Genomic DNA, 13,641 nt, shown 5'->3' on the forward strand with positions numbered 1-13,641 from the left:
GTTTAGACCCCATTGGGAGTTGGGCATCTGAGTGCTAAAGACAAGCACACTCCTGTGAGCTGGTTTCGGGTAAACGAAGAGGTGGGGCCTCGGGCAGAAGGGGCGGGGCTGTGGGGGGTCAGCATCCCCCAGCCAGCCCTTCCAGGTCGCCAGGCCCACACCACCCAGGGCTCCCGTGTTGATTTAAAGGGCCCAGGGCTTCAGCGGCATCCGGAGCCCCGGGCCCTTTTAAATCACGGGCCTCAGGGCAGCTGCTCCCTTTGCCCTCCCCACCCCACCTCCCCCCGTCAGCGAGGGAGTGGGGGCAAAAGGGGCAGGGACGTTAAAGCGCTGCAGGATCCTTTGCTGCCGATGGTGGGTCGCAGCAACATTAAAGCGCTGCCGCAGCAAAGGACCATCTTGGGTATGGTCCGGTGCGGGTTCTTACCAGTATGCAGTACCAGCTCGTACCGGCTCACTTTCACCCCTGGTTTTAGCCCACGAAAGCTTATGCCAAAATAAATTTGTTAGTCTCTAAGATGCCACAAGTACTCCTGTTCTTTTTGCTGATACAGACTAACACCGTTGCAACTCTGATACAGGAAACACTGACAGTTATGAAGTGAGCCCAATAACTTGTGTTTGGCTAAAGCATAGCTTCCAGAAAGGCCTCCATCTGGAACTGAAAACATCAAGCAATGGAGAATCCATCACTTCCGTTGTAGTTTCTTCCAATGACCAATCATCCTCATTCTTCAAAATGTGTTCTTGTTTCCAATTTGAGTTTGTCTGGCTACAGTTTCCAGCCATTGGTTCTTGTTATGCCTTTCTAAGCTTGATTAAAGAGCCTTTTAGCATCCAGAATTTTCTCCCCATGAAGGTACTTATACTTTAAACCATTAGAAATGTTTTTGCTAATGCCCCCCCAAAAGGACTGGGGGGACGGCTAGTGAGAGTAAGAAAGAAGGGGATTTTAGTTACTGTTTGAGTATTGTTTTTGTTAACACCTGTTTAACACATCCATAATAGCTTTTCTTCCAAATGTCTATCCTTGCAGGAGACTGATACCACCAATTTTTCAACTGAGGGCTCTAAGAGACGGTACACAACCAATCCATCAACTGAGGGCTGAGAAAGCTCATATTCTAGTTCTCTAGTCTCCACGAAATTGTCCAGCAAAACAAGGAAACACGTGTTACTTTCCTTTGATAGATCCAAAGTAACAAGTAGATATTAAAATAAACAATGTTCAGGCTTTCTTTAGACATCATAAAAAAACAAGGTCACATTGAGTCTAGTTCAGTCTGCTGGGGTTGCATACTGATGTATGAGCCAGCAACTCCCCCATTAACAGCTTGCTGGTATGGGAAAGAAACCTAGCTGTCCAGGCAGAAAAGGACATTAGAAGTACTGGGTAACTCAAGCAGGTTACAGCCTTCTCCACTACAGGAGAATATTTAAGATATAGGATTAAGACATTCAGAACATGTTCAAGTTACCACAACCTACTTGGTGCTCAACAGCCAGATGGCATTTACCATCTTATTCATCACTTGTACTGCAGTACTGCTTAGAGGCCCTGCTCAGGGACTGGGACCCTGTTGTGCTAATCATTGTACACACAATAAAAAGATAGTATCTCCTAAAAGACTTTGCAATCTAGCTATTTTGCTGGGCTCAGGAGTCTTAACTTCCTCACCTTAAAATTTTGATTTTAGAAAGAGTTATTGTATGGGCACCACTTGGCATGTTTGCTTTACAAACACTGTAGGGCCTCTTAAATAAAGCCATAACGTTACAGAAGATGACTAGTTTTAGACAGCATTTGTTCCCGTAAACTCTCCCTCCATTTCCAACCTGAAGGCAGAGTGTCTTAGATGACATATTGGACAGAATAAAGAGCATACAGCACATGCTACTCAATGCTGGATAGTAACTCATAGACTCAGACTTTAAGGTCAGAAGGGACCATTTATGATCATCTAGTCTGACCTCCCGCATGATGCAGGCCACAAAAGCTGACTCACCCACTCCTGGAATAATTCTCTCCCTTGACTAAGCTGTTGAAGTCCCCAAATCATGATTTAAAGACTTCAAGTCGCAGAGAATCCTCCAGCAAGCGACCCCTGCCCCATGCTGCGGAGGAAGGCGAAAAACCTCCAGGGCCTCTGCCAATCTACCCTGGAGGAAAATTCCTTCCCGACCCCAAATATGGTGATCAGCTGAACCCCAAGCATGCGGGCAAGATTCTTCAGCCAGACCCTCTGGAAAAAGTTCTCTGTAGTAACTTTTAATATCCCATCATTGACCATTGTTACTAATTACCAGCGATGGCACGTTATTGACCTATTGACTAAAATCACGTTATCCCATCAAACCATCCCCTCCATAAACTTATCAAGCTTAATCTTAAAGCCAGAGAGGTCTTTCACCCCCACTATTTCCCTCGGAAGGCTGTTCCAGAACTTCACCCCTCTGATGGTTAGAAACCTTCGTCTAATTTCAAGCCTAAACTTTCCGACGGCCAGTTTATATCCATTTGTTCTCGTGTCCACATTAGTACTGAGCTGAAATAATTCCTCTCCCTCCCTGGTATTTATCCCTCTGATATACTTAAAGAGAGCAATCATATCCCCCCTCAGCCTTCTTTTGGTTAAGGTAAACAAACCGAGCTCCTCGAGTCTCTTTTCATACGACAGGTTTTCCATTCCTCGGATCATCCTAGTGGCCCTTCTCTGTACCCGTTCCAGTTTGAGTTCATCCTTTTTAAACATGGGAGACCAGAACTGCACGCAGTACTCCAAATGAGGTCTCACCAGTGCCTTGTACAATGGAACCAGCACCTCCTTATCCCTACTAGAAATACCTCGCCTAATGCATCCCAAGACCGCATTAGCTTTTTTCACGGCCACGTCACATTGCCGACTCATAGTCATCCTGTGATCAACTAGGACTCCGAGGTCCTTCTCCTCTTCCGTTACTTCCAACTGATGCGTCCCCAGCTTATAACTAAAATACTTGTTAGTCATCCCTAAATGCATAACCTTACACTTCTCACTATTAAATTTCATCCTATTACTATTACTCCAGTTTACAAGGTCATCCAAATCTCCCTGCAGGATATCTCGATCCTTTTCTGAATTGGCAATACCTCCCAACTTTGTGTCATCCGCAAACTTTATCAGCCCACTCTTACATTTGGTTCCAAGGTCAGTGACAAATAGATTAAATAAAATCGGACCCAAAACCGAACCTTGAGGAACTCCACTGGTAACCCCCCTCCAACCTGACAGTTCACCTTTCAGTACGATCCACTGCAGTCTCCCCTTTAACCAGTTCTTTATCCACCTCTGGATTTTCATATCGATCCCCATCTTTTCCAATTTAACCAATAATTCCTCATGCGGTACCGTATCAAACGCTTTACTGAAATCGAGGTATATTAAATCCACCGCATTTCCTTTATCTAAAAAATCTGTTACTTTCTCAAAGAAGGAGATCAGGTTGGTTTGGCACGATCTACCTTTCGTAAAACCATGTTGTAATTTGTCCCAATTGCCATTGACCTCAAGGTCCTTAACTACTTTCTCCTTCAAAATTTTTTCCAAGACCTTGCATATTACAGATGTTAAACTAACAGGCCTGTAGTTGCCCGGGTCACTTTTTTTCCCCTTCTTGAAAATAGGAACCACATTAGCTATTCTCCAGTCAAATGGTACCACCCCTGATTTTACAGATTCATTAAAAATTATCGCTAACGGGCTTGCAATTTCTCGCGCCAGTTCCTTTAATATTCTCGGATGAAGATCATCCGGTCCGCCCGATTTAGTCCCGTTAAGCTGTTCGAGTTTGGCTTCTACCTCGGATACGGTAATGTCAATCCCCCTCCTATATTCCCATCCGTCACGCTGCCACTATTCCTAAGCCCTTCATTAGTCTCATTAAAGACCGATGCAAAATATTCGTTTAGATATTGTGCCATGCCTAGATTATCCTTAATCTCCACTCCATCTACAGTCTTCAGCGGTCCCACTTCTTCTTTCTTTGTTTTCTTCCTATTTATATGGCTATAAAACCTCTTACTATTGGTTTTAACTCCCCTCGCAAGGTCCAACTCTACACGGCTTTTGGCCTTTCTCACTCCATCTCTACATGCTCTGACCTCAATAAGGTAGGTTTCCTTGCTGATCCCTCCCATCTTCCACTCCTTGTACGCTCTCTGTTTTTTCTTAATCACCCCTCTGAGACGCTCGCTCATCCAGCTCAGTCTAAATCTCCTGTCTACGAACCGTTTTCCCCTTCTTGGGATACAGGCCTCCGACAGCTCCTGCAACTTCAACTTGAAATAATCCCAGGCGCCTTCTGCCTTTAGATCCTTAAATATGTTAGTCCAATCCACTTCCCTAACTAGTTCCCTTAATTTATTAAAGTTAGCCCTTTTGAAATCGTAAACCTTAGTCTCCGATTTAATTCTGTTAATCCTTCCATTTAGTTTAAACCGAATCAGCTCATGATCACTCGAGCCAAGGTTGTCCCCTACAACCATTTCCTCAACGAGGTCCTCACTACTCACCAAAACCAAATCTAAAATGGCATCCCCCCTCGTCGGTTCAGTAACTACTTGATGAAGGAATTCATCAGCTATCACGTCTAGGAAAATCTGAGCCCTATTATTGTTACTAGCATTTGTTCCCCAATCTATATCAGGGAAGTTAAAGTCTCCCATGATTACACAGTTCCTATTAGTATTTACTTCCCTAAAAACATTAGAGTTCTCTGTCCATATCCAGGCTAGATCCCGGCGGTCTATAGCACACCCCAATCACTATCCCAGGGGAGGCTCTAGTAGTCCTTTTACCCAATGTGAGTATTGCCCAGACAGACTCCGTCTTATCCATTCCATCGCTTATTATTTCTTTACAGTTTACCTCATTATTGACATACAATGCTACTCCCCCACCTTTACCTTTGTTCCTGTCTTTCCTAAACAGCACATACCCTTCCATACCTGTACTCCAGTCATGATTACCGTTCCACCACGTTTCGGTTATTCCTACGAGATCCGGTTTCATTTCTCGGACCAGGAGCTCCAATTCCTCCATTTTGTTACCTAGGCTTCTCGCATTGGTGTATAAACATCTTAATTTATGCCGTTTAGCCTCTCTCACATTCGTTTTCCAATTTGGTACGGACACCGTACCGCCAGTTTGACCTATTAGTCTAGTATCCATCCCCCCCCTCGTCCTTTTGTCCCATCTCTTCCCCCCGGCTATATCCGTTCTTATCCGGTCGTCCTCCCTCTCAATGTTATAATCTGGTGTGGAGATTAACTGGACATCTCCCAACCGTCTCCCCAAAATTCCTAGTTTAAAGCTCTTTTGATGAAATGAGCCAGCCTCCTTCCCAGAAGTCTATTTCCTTCCCTACTTAGGTGAAGTCCATCCCGTGAGAACAGTTTTCTGTCCCCAAAAGCCTCCCAGTGGCCATACATCCCAAAGCCCTCCTTATAGCACCACTCCCTTAGCCAACTATTTATCATCACAATCCTGTCACCCCTTTGCTGCCCTTCTCTAGGAACAGGCAGAATCCCACTGAAGATGATCTGAGCCTCGATTTCCTTAAGCGTCTTCCCCAGCCTGGCATAATCTCCCTTGATTCTCTCCAGCGAGAACCTAGCCATGTCATTCGTTCCTACGTGAAGGATGATCAAGGGGTTCTTACCTGCTCCTTTTAGGATCCTTTTCAGCCGCAGGTCCACATCCCGTATCTTAGCGCCCGGTAGACAGCACACCCTTCTGTTCTCTGGGTCCGCCCTGGTCACAGGCCTGTCTAACCTCCTCAATAAGGAGTCCCCAATCACGTAAACCTGCCTTTGCCTGGTGACAGTGCGATCTACTAATCTATCCCCTGTTCCCTCTAGTTGCAACCCCTGTCCATTGCTATTTTCCCTTATAATTCCCCTTATGCCATCCTGTATCCACCTGGGGCCCAGATTTGGTGCTGTCTCCATCAACTCCTCCCCTCCTTCTATGGGTCTAGCCGCTCTTCTCTTCTTCTGTTTAACACTGTTGAGAATCAAAATACTGACGGGGTAAATTGTAGAAACACTCAGTATACAAATAATCTAAATACTGTAGGCCCTTCAAATAACCATTTTAATTTACTTCTCAGTAGTGAATCTTTGAGAGGTAAAAACAGATACTGATATATCATGACATTGCCCATCAGAACTATTACACGCAGGTTAATCATTGCGCTGTACCTGACAGTACAGTCAAAAGTCAAATAAAAACATGGGATTCAGTTCAGACTGCAGAACTGTACCCTGGGAGTGAAATCAAAATCACATTAGATTGGCTGATGCCCTGTCACAAAGTGGGGTGTAAATTGAAAGATTTATTTGTAGTGCTAGTAGCCCCAGATGTCAGACACTACTAAAGCTTAGGGAAGAATACCAGTGGACGGGTAAGATAAAGAAATGTGTTGCAAGGGGAACAGAGAAAAGCAGAAGTGGTAATAACAGAAAAACTGAAGGAAGTGAAAGAAAGAGGCAAGAAATATCTACCCCCAAAATAGTACATCTTAGCGAAGCCATACTACCTCCCAAAAATCCCATTCAGGCATCAGTGAGTGGTATAAACAATAGGAAGGGCTAGTTACCCATGGTAAAACATAAAAATGGGCCAGGTCTGTAAAAGGTGTTATCTATTTTACACCATTTTGAGACGTCATGTTTTTTTTTTTTAATTAACCCTGAAAAACAGCGTAACTAAATAGCAAAAACTTCTAATTTGAGGTTAGAAAGAATCTTAGTTTTGGTTTGAGTGTTTTGTTTTTAATTTAAGAAGTGATAACTGTCATTGCTAAGTCAATAATTCAAGCCCACCCCAATGAGGCTAACCATAAGTCACTGATATCTACTGGCTCTGATAACCGATGAGAAATGAGGACAGTTCTTAGCAGATATATTTCCACTTCACAAAACACCATTACTTTTGGTAATGGAAACCCATACTAACAGAGGCACCAAGTACTGAACAGATCATAAGGACTGACCTCCAGTGCTCTCTCTAATTTCTCTCACCCATGTGCGGAATGAATTTTGTTATGTGCACCAATATGGGGGTGATGTGACACACATCACCTTCATATTGGTGCACATAACAAAATTCATGTGGTGGGGCTGGGGCCGAGGGGTTCGGAGTGTGGGCTGGGGCAGAAGGTGGGATGCAGGGGTGTGAGGGCTCCGGGATGAAGGGTTTGGGATGCAAGAGGATGATCCGGGGCTACAATGGGCAGAGAGAGGACTCCCCCTAGCTCTCTCCCCCCACAGCAGCGCTTGGGCTGGGGGGGAGGGAGAGAGGCACCTCTCCCCACCACGGCAGCTCCGGGGCTGGGCCCGCAGGATAGGTATCCCCACTGCAGCCAGGGCCGGGCCGGGTTCAGGTTGCCCCAGCAGGTTGAGGGCCAGGCTAAGTTGGAGCCCAGGGAGGGGAGCCCCGGCCACGTCAGGTCCCCGGGTGGTTTCCCTGAGCACCCACACACCACTAAGAAAGCTGCTGTGCAGCCACGTGGCTTACAGGGAACTTAGCTGACCTCACCCCTCCTCCCCCACCACTCCCTCAAGGTACTTCCCAGAGCTTCAAATCTGATATTACCAGGCTGATATGGGGAAACTGGCACAACTGACTCCTATTGCAGCTACATGGTGGATAGAAGTGTATTGTGTTTATTTAACAACTTTCACTTCAAATTGCTTCAAGCTACACAGATGTACAGAACTACATATGCAAAGAACCACTGAAGTTCTCTCTGGGCCTGAGTTCATACAGCAAAAACACAACGGGGTTAGGAGGTAAAATTCCAGAACACAAGGACACTGGAACAAGCCCCCTTAGTCTCCAGAGCTAGCAAAGCAGTACTTTCCATAGGCACTGGGAGATATTGACTGATTTTTAAAAGTCAAACTGCCCCAACACTTCTCTCAAAAATATTTTTTTTAAAACTGTAAACAAAACACCAAAGCCAGACGAGTACCCAGAAGCCACCTACTACAGGACAGGCCCAACAAAGAAAATAACAGAACGCCTCTAGCCGCCACCTTCAGCCCCCAACTGAAACCTCTCCAGCGCATCATCAAAGATCTACAACCTATCCTGAAAGATGATCCCTCACTCTCACAGATCTTGAGAGACAGACCAGGCTTCGCTTACAGACAGCCTCCCAACCTTAAGCAAATACTCACCAGCAACCGCACACCATACAACAAAAACACTAACCCAGGAACCTATCCTTGCAACAAAGCCCGATGCCAGCTCTGTCCACATATCTATTCAAGTGACACCATCATAGGATCTAACCACATCAGCCACACCATCAGGGGCTCGTTCACCTGCACATCTACCAACGTGATATATGCCATCATGTGCCAGCAATGCCCCTCTGCCATGTACATTGGCCAAACTGGACAGTCTCTACGCAAAAGAATAAATGGACACAAATCTGACATCAGGAATCATAACATTCAAAAACCAGTGGGAGAACACTTCAACCTCTCTAATCACTCAGTGACAGACTTGAAGGTGTCAGTTTTGCAACAAAAAAACTTCAAAAACAGACTCCAAAGAGACTGCTGAACTTGAATTAATATGCAAATTAGACACTATTAACTTAGGTCTAAACAGAGACTGGGAATGGTTGGGTCATTACACTAATTGAATTTTTTTCCCCCCATGTTAAGTTCTCCTCACACCTTCTATGGGTCATCTCGATTATCACTTCAAAGTTTTTTCTTCTGCTGCTACTGATAGCTCATCTCAATTGATTGGCCTCTTACAATTGATATGTGTACTTCCACCTTTTTATGTTCTCTGTATGTATAAATATCTTCTGTCTGTGTGTTTCACTCTATGCATCTGAAGAAGTGAGCTGTAGCCCACGAAAGCTTATGCTGAAATAAATTTGTTAGTCTCTAAGGTGCCACAAGTACTCCTGTTCTTTTTAAAAAACAAAAAGAATGCAGAATATGGCTAAACACACTGCATGTAAAAATGCAGAGCATACAGATACATTACAACTCATTAGGCAAATTTGAAGAAATGCCATGGTGCATGATACCCCCTATAATTAGCAAGACAAGGTGGCTGAGGTAATATCTTTTATTGGACCAACTTCTGTTGGTGAAAAAGATGCACTTTTTGAGCTACACAGAGCTCTTCTTCAGGTCCGGGAAAGGTAATCAGAATGTCACAGCTAAACCGAAGATGGAACAGATAGTTTAGCATAAGTAGTAAACGCATACTGTAAGAGACAATTCAAGGTGAAGTGGCCAGGTAACACCTCTGCAGTCACAGAACAAAAAAGGGGAGTGAATGGGTTACAGATTGTTGTAATAAACCATAAATCCGGTGTTTATTAAATCCATGATTTCTAGTTTCTAGAAAAATTATTAATTTAAGATCCTAGGGTCATCATTTGAAGGAGTTGTGCAGGTTTCCTCTGAGGATGAGAGGTCAGATATGGAGTGATCGCTTCGTGAAAAGTGTTTTCCCACAGGTGATATGGTGCTTTTGTCTTATTTTTTTGAGTTCGTTTAAATAACCTTGTTTCACAACGTGGGTCACTGTCAATTACAGAAGACAAAAAGCTTTTTGTTAAATTGCGAACTCAATGCAACCAGACCCTTCTCTCAATCAAACAGGAATCTATCACACAGCTGGATTTTGCTGCCATATGCTTTGAGCATATAGCTTTCGATTGCTCTTCCAGACTTCTTATTAGTACTGCAGCTACATGTGTACCCCATTTATGTGAGCACTTCTAGAAAAATAAGAGGCAGATGTAAAATAACCACATATGTTCACTAAGTTGTTTTACTACAGCAGTAAAAATCACAAGTCAACAAAAGAAAGGGCCCCACCGATAGGGTTATCAGAATCCCAGGCCAAGCTTTGATTCCTATGCTCAGTTTACCATCCATCAAAAACATATTACAACAACATATAAAAACAACTTAAGAAAGGGAGGAAATCAAATTATTTCAATGTTAAAAACCCAGCTGTTTGAAACAAGTAGGAAAAAAATGAAACAAATGGACGAGCCGCTCTTCTGAAGAGACTGTAGGTTCATCTGGTATCCTCCTTCCTGAAGTAGATGTTACCTGGTGCTTCAGAGGAAAGCAAAACCAGGCCAGTTGTGCAGTACTGTATATCAAGAAGCAGGAGAAATGACTGCCCTTCTCTTACCATAGAAAGCTTCTAATAAAAATTAAATTCAGCTACAGTATTTAATCCCAATCTCAATAGCCATGTCTGACTGCACATAGAAGGAATTACTTCTTCCCATTCTAAATTTACTGGCCATTAATTTAATCTAGTGAAACAGACCTAACGTGTACAGATGAAAAATACAGTATGATGCACATTCAACAGGAACTGACATATGAGTCAGAAAACAGATCCCTCAATTCCAGTACCTTGTCTCCAAACAGCAGTCTAATACCCTGTGTTTCAAAGAAAAGAGAACCACTATAATGCACCTAACTAATTACTGCTGTACATTGGGTAGAGGAAAGGGATTCCTTCCCAGCCCATAGGCTAAAGACCTGAAAGAGGACATGAGACAATCTAATAATATGGGGTACCCCTTTTTTCAATTACATTTACTAGACAGCAGTTCAAATACATTTAACACACACCTAATCCTTCCCCAATCCTAGTAACTATACTAGTAAATAAGGACCAAACTGAACGAATGATAACTTGACGTGACTTAGGCCTGGTCTACACAGGGCTGGGGGGGGGGGGGGGGGGGAAATCGATCTAAGTTACACAACTTCAGCTACGTGAATAACATAGCTGAAGTCAACATACTCAGACCACTGCGGTGAGTCGACTGCTGCCGCTCCCCTGTCAACTCCAGCTGCGCCTCTCAAGGCGGTGGAGTACAGGAGTCGATGGGAGAGCGCTCGGGGATCGATTTATCGCATCTAGACTAGACGCGATAAATCAACCCCCCGCTGGATCGATCGCTACCCACCGATCCAGCGGGTAGTGTAGACATACCCTTAGCTTAATAAAGGCATCAATCCAGAATTCTGTGACCAAGAAAAATATGGCCATACTCTGGATGTTGCCTAAAACTATCAAAACACCAGCAACCCCATTTGTGTTATGGGCAGCACAATTATGAATAGAATATCAGGGTCGGAAGGGACCTCAGGAGGTCATCTAGTCCAACCCCCTGCTCAAAGCAGGACCAATCCCCAACTAAATCAGCCCAGCCAGGGCTTTGCCAAGCCTGACCTTAAAAACCTCTAAGGAAGGAGATTCCACCACCTCCCTAGGTAACCCATTCCAGTGCTTCACCACCCTCCTAGTGAAAAAGTTTTTCCTAATATCCAACCTAAACCTCCCACACTGCAACTTGAGACCATTACTCCTTGTTCTGTCATCTGCTACCACTGAGAACAGTCTAGATCCATCCTCTTTGGAACCCCCTTTCAGGTAGTTGAAAGCAGCTATCAAATCCCCCCTCATTCTTCTTTTCTGCAGACTAAACAATCCCAGTTCCTTCAGCCTCTCCTCATAAGTCATGTGCTCCAGCCCCCTAATCATTTTTGTTGCCCTCTGCTGGACTCTCTCCAATTTTTCCACATCCTTCTTGTAGTGTGGGGCCCAAAACTGGACACAGTACTCCAGGTGAGGCCTCACCAATGTCGAATAGAGGGGAATGATCACGTCCCTCAATCTGTTGGCAATGCCCCTACTTATACAGCCCAAAATCCGTTAGCCTTCTTGGCAACAAGGGCACACTGTTGACTCATATCTAGCTTCTCGTCCACTATAACCCCTAGGTCCTTTTCTGCAGAACTGCTGCCTAGTGCATGGGATTCTTCCGTCCTAAGTGCAGGACTCTGCACTTGTCCTTGTTGAACCTCATCATATTTCTTTTGGCCCAATCCTCTAACTTGTCTAGGTCCCTCTGTATCCTATCTACCATTCCTCCCAGTTTAGTGTCATCTGCAATACACAGTGTAATATTTACCATCAAGCTATCAAAGATAAAAGCTTCAGAGGTCAAGTACAGAATTAAGTTAACTGACAAAGGGGGATTGAGTCCAGCTATCACTACACAAAACAATACATACAACTGTACTGCCCTTCACCAATGGCTCTCAACCTTTCCAGACAACTGTACCCCTTTTCAGGAGTCTGATTTGTCTTGTGTACCCCCAAGTTATACCTCACTTAAAAACTACTTGCTTACAAAATCAGACATAAAAATACAAGTGTCACAGCACGCTACTACTGAAAAAGTGCCTACTTTCTCATTTATGCCATTTCAAATCTATTGAAATATATTTTATTGTACTTACATTTCAGTGAATAGTATATAAAAGCAGCATAAACAAGTCATTGTATGTATGACATTTTAGTTTGTACTGACTTTGCTAGTGCTTTTTATGTAGCCTGTTGTAAAACCAGGAAAATATCTACATAAGTTGATGTACCCCTGGAAGACCTGTGTACCCCCAAGGGTACATGTATCCATGGCTGAGAACCACTGCCCTACACGCTGTCATCATTCAGCAGCATTTGCAATTTAAACACCAAAGAGGTAATTGTGGTGACTTCAGGGCCTCAGCTTTAAATCAGAAGGGAGGGTGCAACCCTCCAGGAACCACATTCCCCTCCCCGCCAGCAGGGCCACCACCAGTGCTCTCACCCCAGCAGGCGCAGAGGCACGGCCCGCCCTCCGCGACGCGCTCCCTCCACCTGGCCTGCAGGCGCCCCACTGTTCTCGCTTTCTTCGTGCCCCCGGACACCCCGCATGCTGCACCCTCCAACGCACATCGCGGGCAAAACATGCCTACGTCCCTCTCCCCGCCTGCCCCCTCCCACTCCCAGGAGCCCTCACCTGCTGCCAACTCGCCAGGCAGCTCTGCTGGGCTACAGCAACTCCCCGAGCTCCGGCGCCCTCTCCCTCGACTCCCCGCTCGCCTTCCCCCTGCCCGTGCCTCTCCCCAGGTCCCTCCCGCCGGCCCCCCTCAGCGCCGCGGCCCGCGCCCACCTCTCTCACGTCCTGCAGACACTCCAGCACGGCCAAGTTGTTGGCCCAGCTGTGCTTGGGGCAAACCCGAGTCACGTCCTCGCGGCAGGCGGGCTCGTCCGCCAGCTTCCACCCGCCGCTGGAAACGCCGCCGCCGCCGCCGCGGGGCCCCCGCCCCCCGGGGCCCGGCCCACCCGCCGGGACCTGCTGCTGGGCGCCCTGGCCAGCCGCCCCCAGCCCGGGCCCCCCTGCCGCCGGCTCCGCGGCCGAGAGCGAGAGCGAGAGGAGCAGCAGCGCCAGCGGGCCCGGCCAGTGGCTCCGGACACGTCCGCACGGCGCCATCTTGGATCCGACACCCTCCAGCCTGCTTGCCGCCCGACCCTCCCCCCCCGCACGCAGCGCGTATGCAAATCAGCGCGCCGCTACGGCATGACGCCGCCGCCAGGGCACTGGACAGACCCGCCCCCAGCACAGAGACACGCCCCTTTTCCTGACGTGAGCGGCCAGGCCTTGTCAGGATCCGCGCGCCGCGCCTGCGCATGCCCCTCCCCCGGGTGACCATGGCTGGATCTCCAGCCCCCTCAGGGCCCTAGCGACGCCCCAGGGCCTGAC

General features: G+C 46.2%; 1 protein-coding gene across 1 annotated transcript in view; it reads right to left on the reverse strand.

The window, feature by feature from the left end:
* Positions 1-13,371, reverse strand: part of GLG1 (golgi glycoprotein 1) — a 185,937-nt gene extending 172,566 nt beyond the window's left edge. The window contains exon 1 of the mRNA XM_065416480.1: positions 13,051-13,371. Coding sequence (XP_065272552.1) covers positions 13,051-13,371 — 321 coding nt within the window. The remainder of the gene's footprint in view (positions 1-13,050) is intronic.
* Positions 13,372-13,641: the final 270 nt, after the last annotated feature.

Source organism: Emys orbicularis, chromosome 14 (genome assembly GCF_028017835.1).
Source record: "Emys orbicularis isolate rEmyOrb1 chromosome 14, rEmyOrb1.hap1, whole genome shotgun sequence".
Lineage (NCBI taxonomy): Eukaryota > Metazoa > Chordata > Testudines > Emydidae > Emys > Emys orbicularis.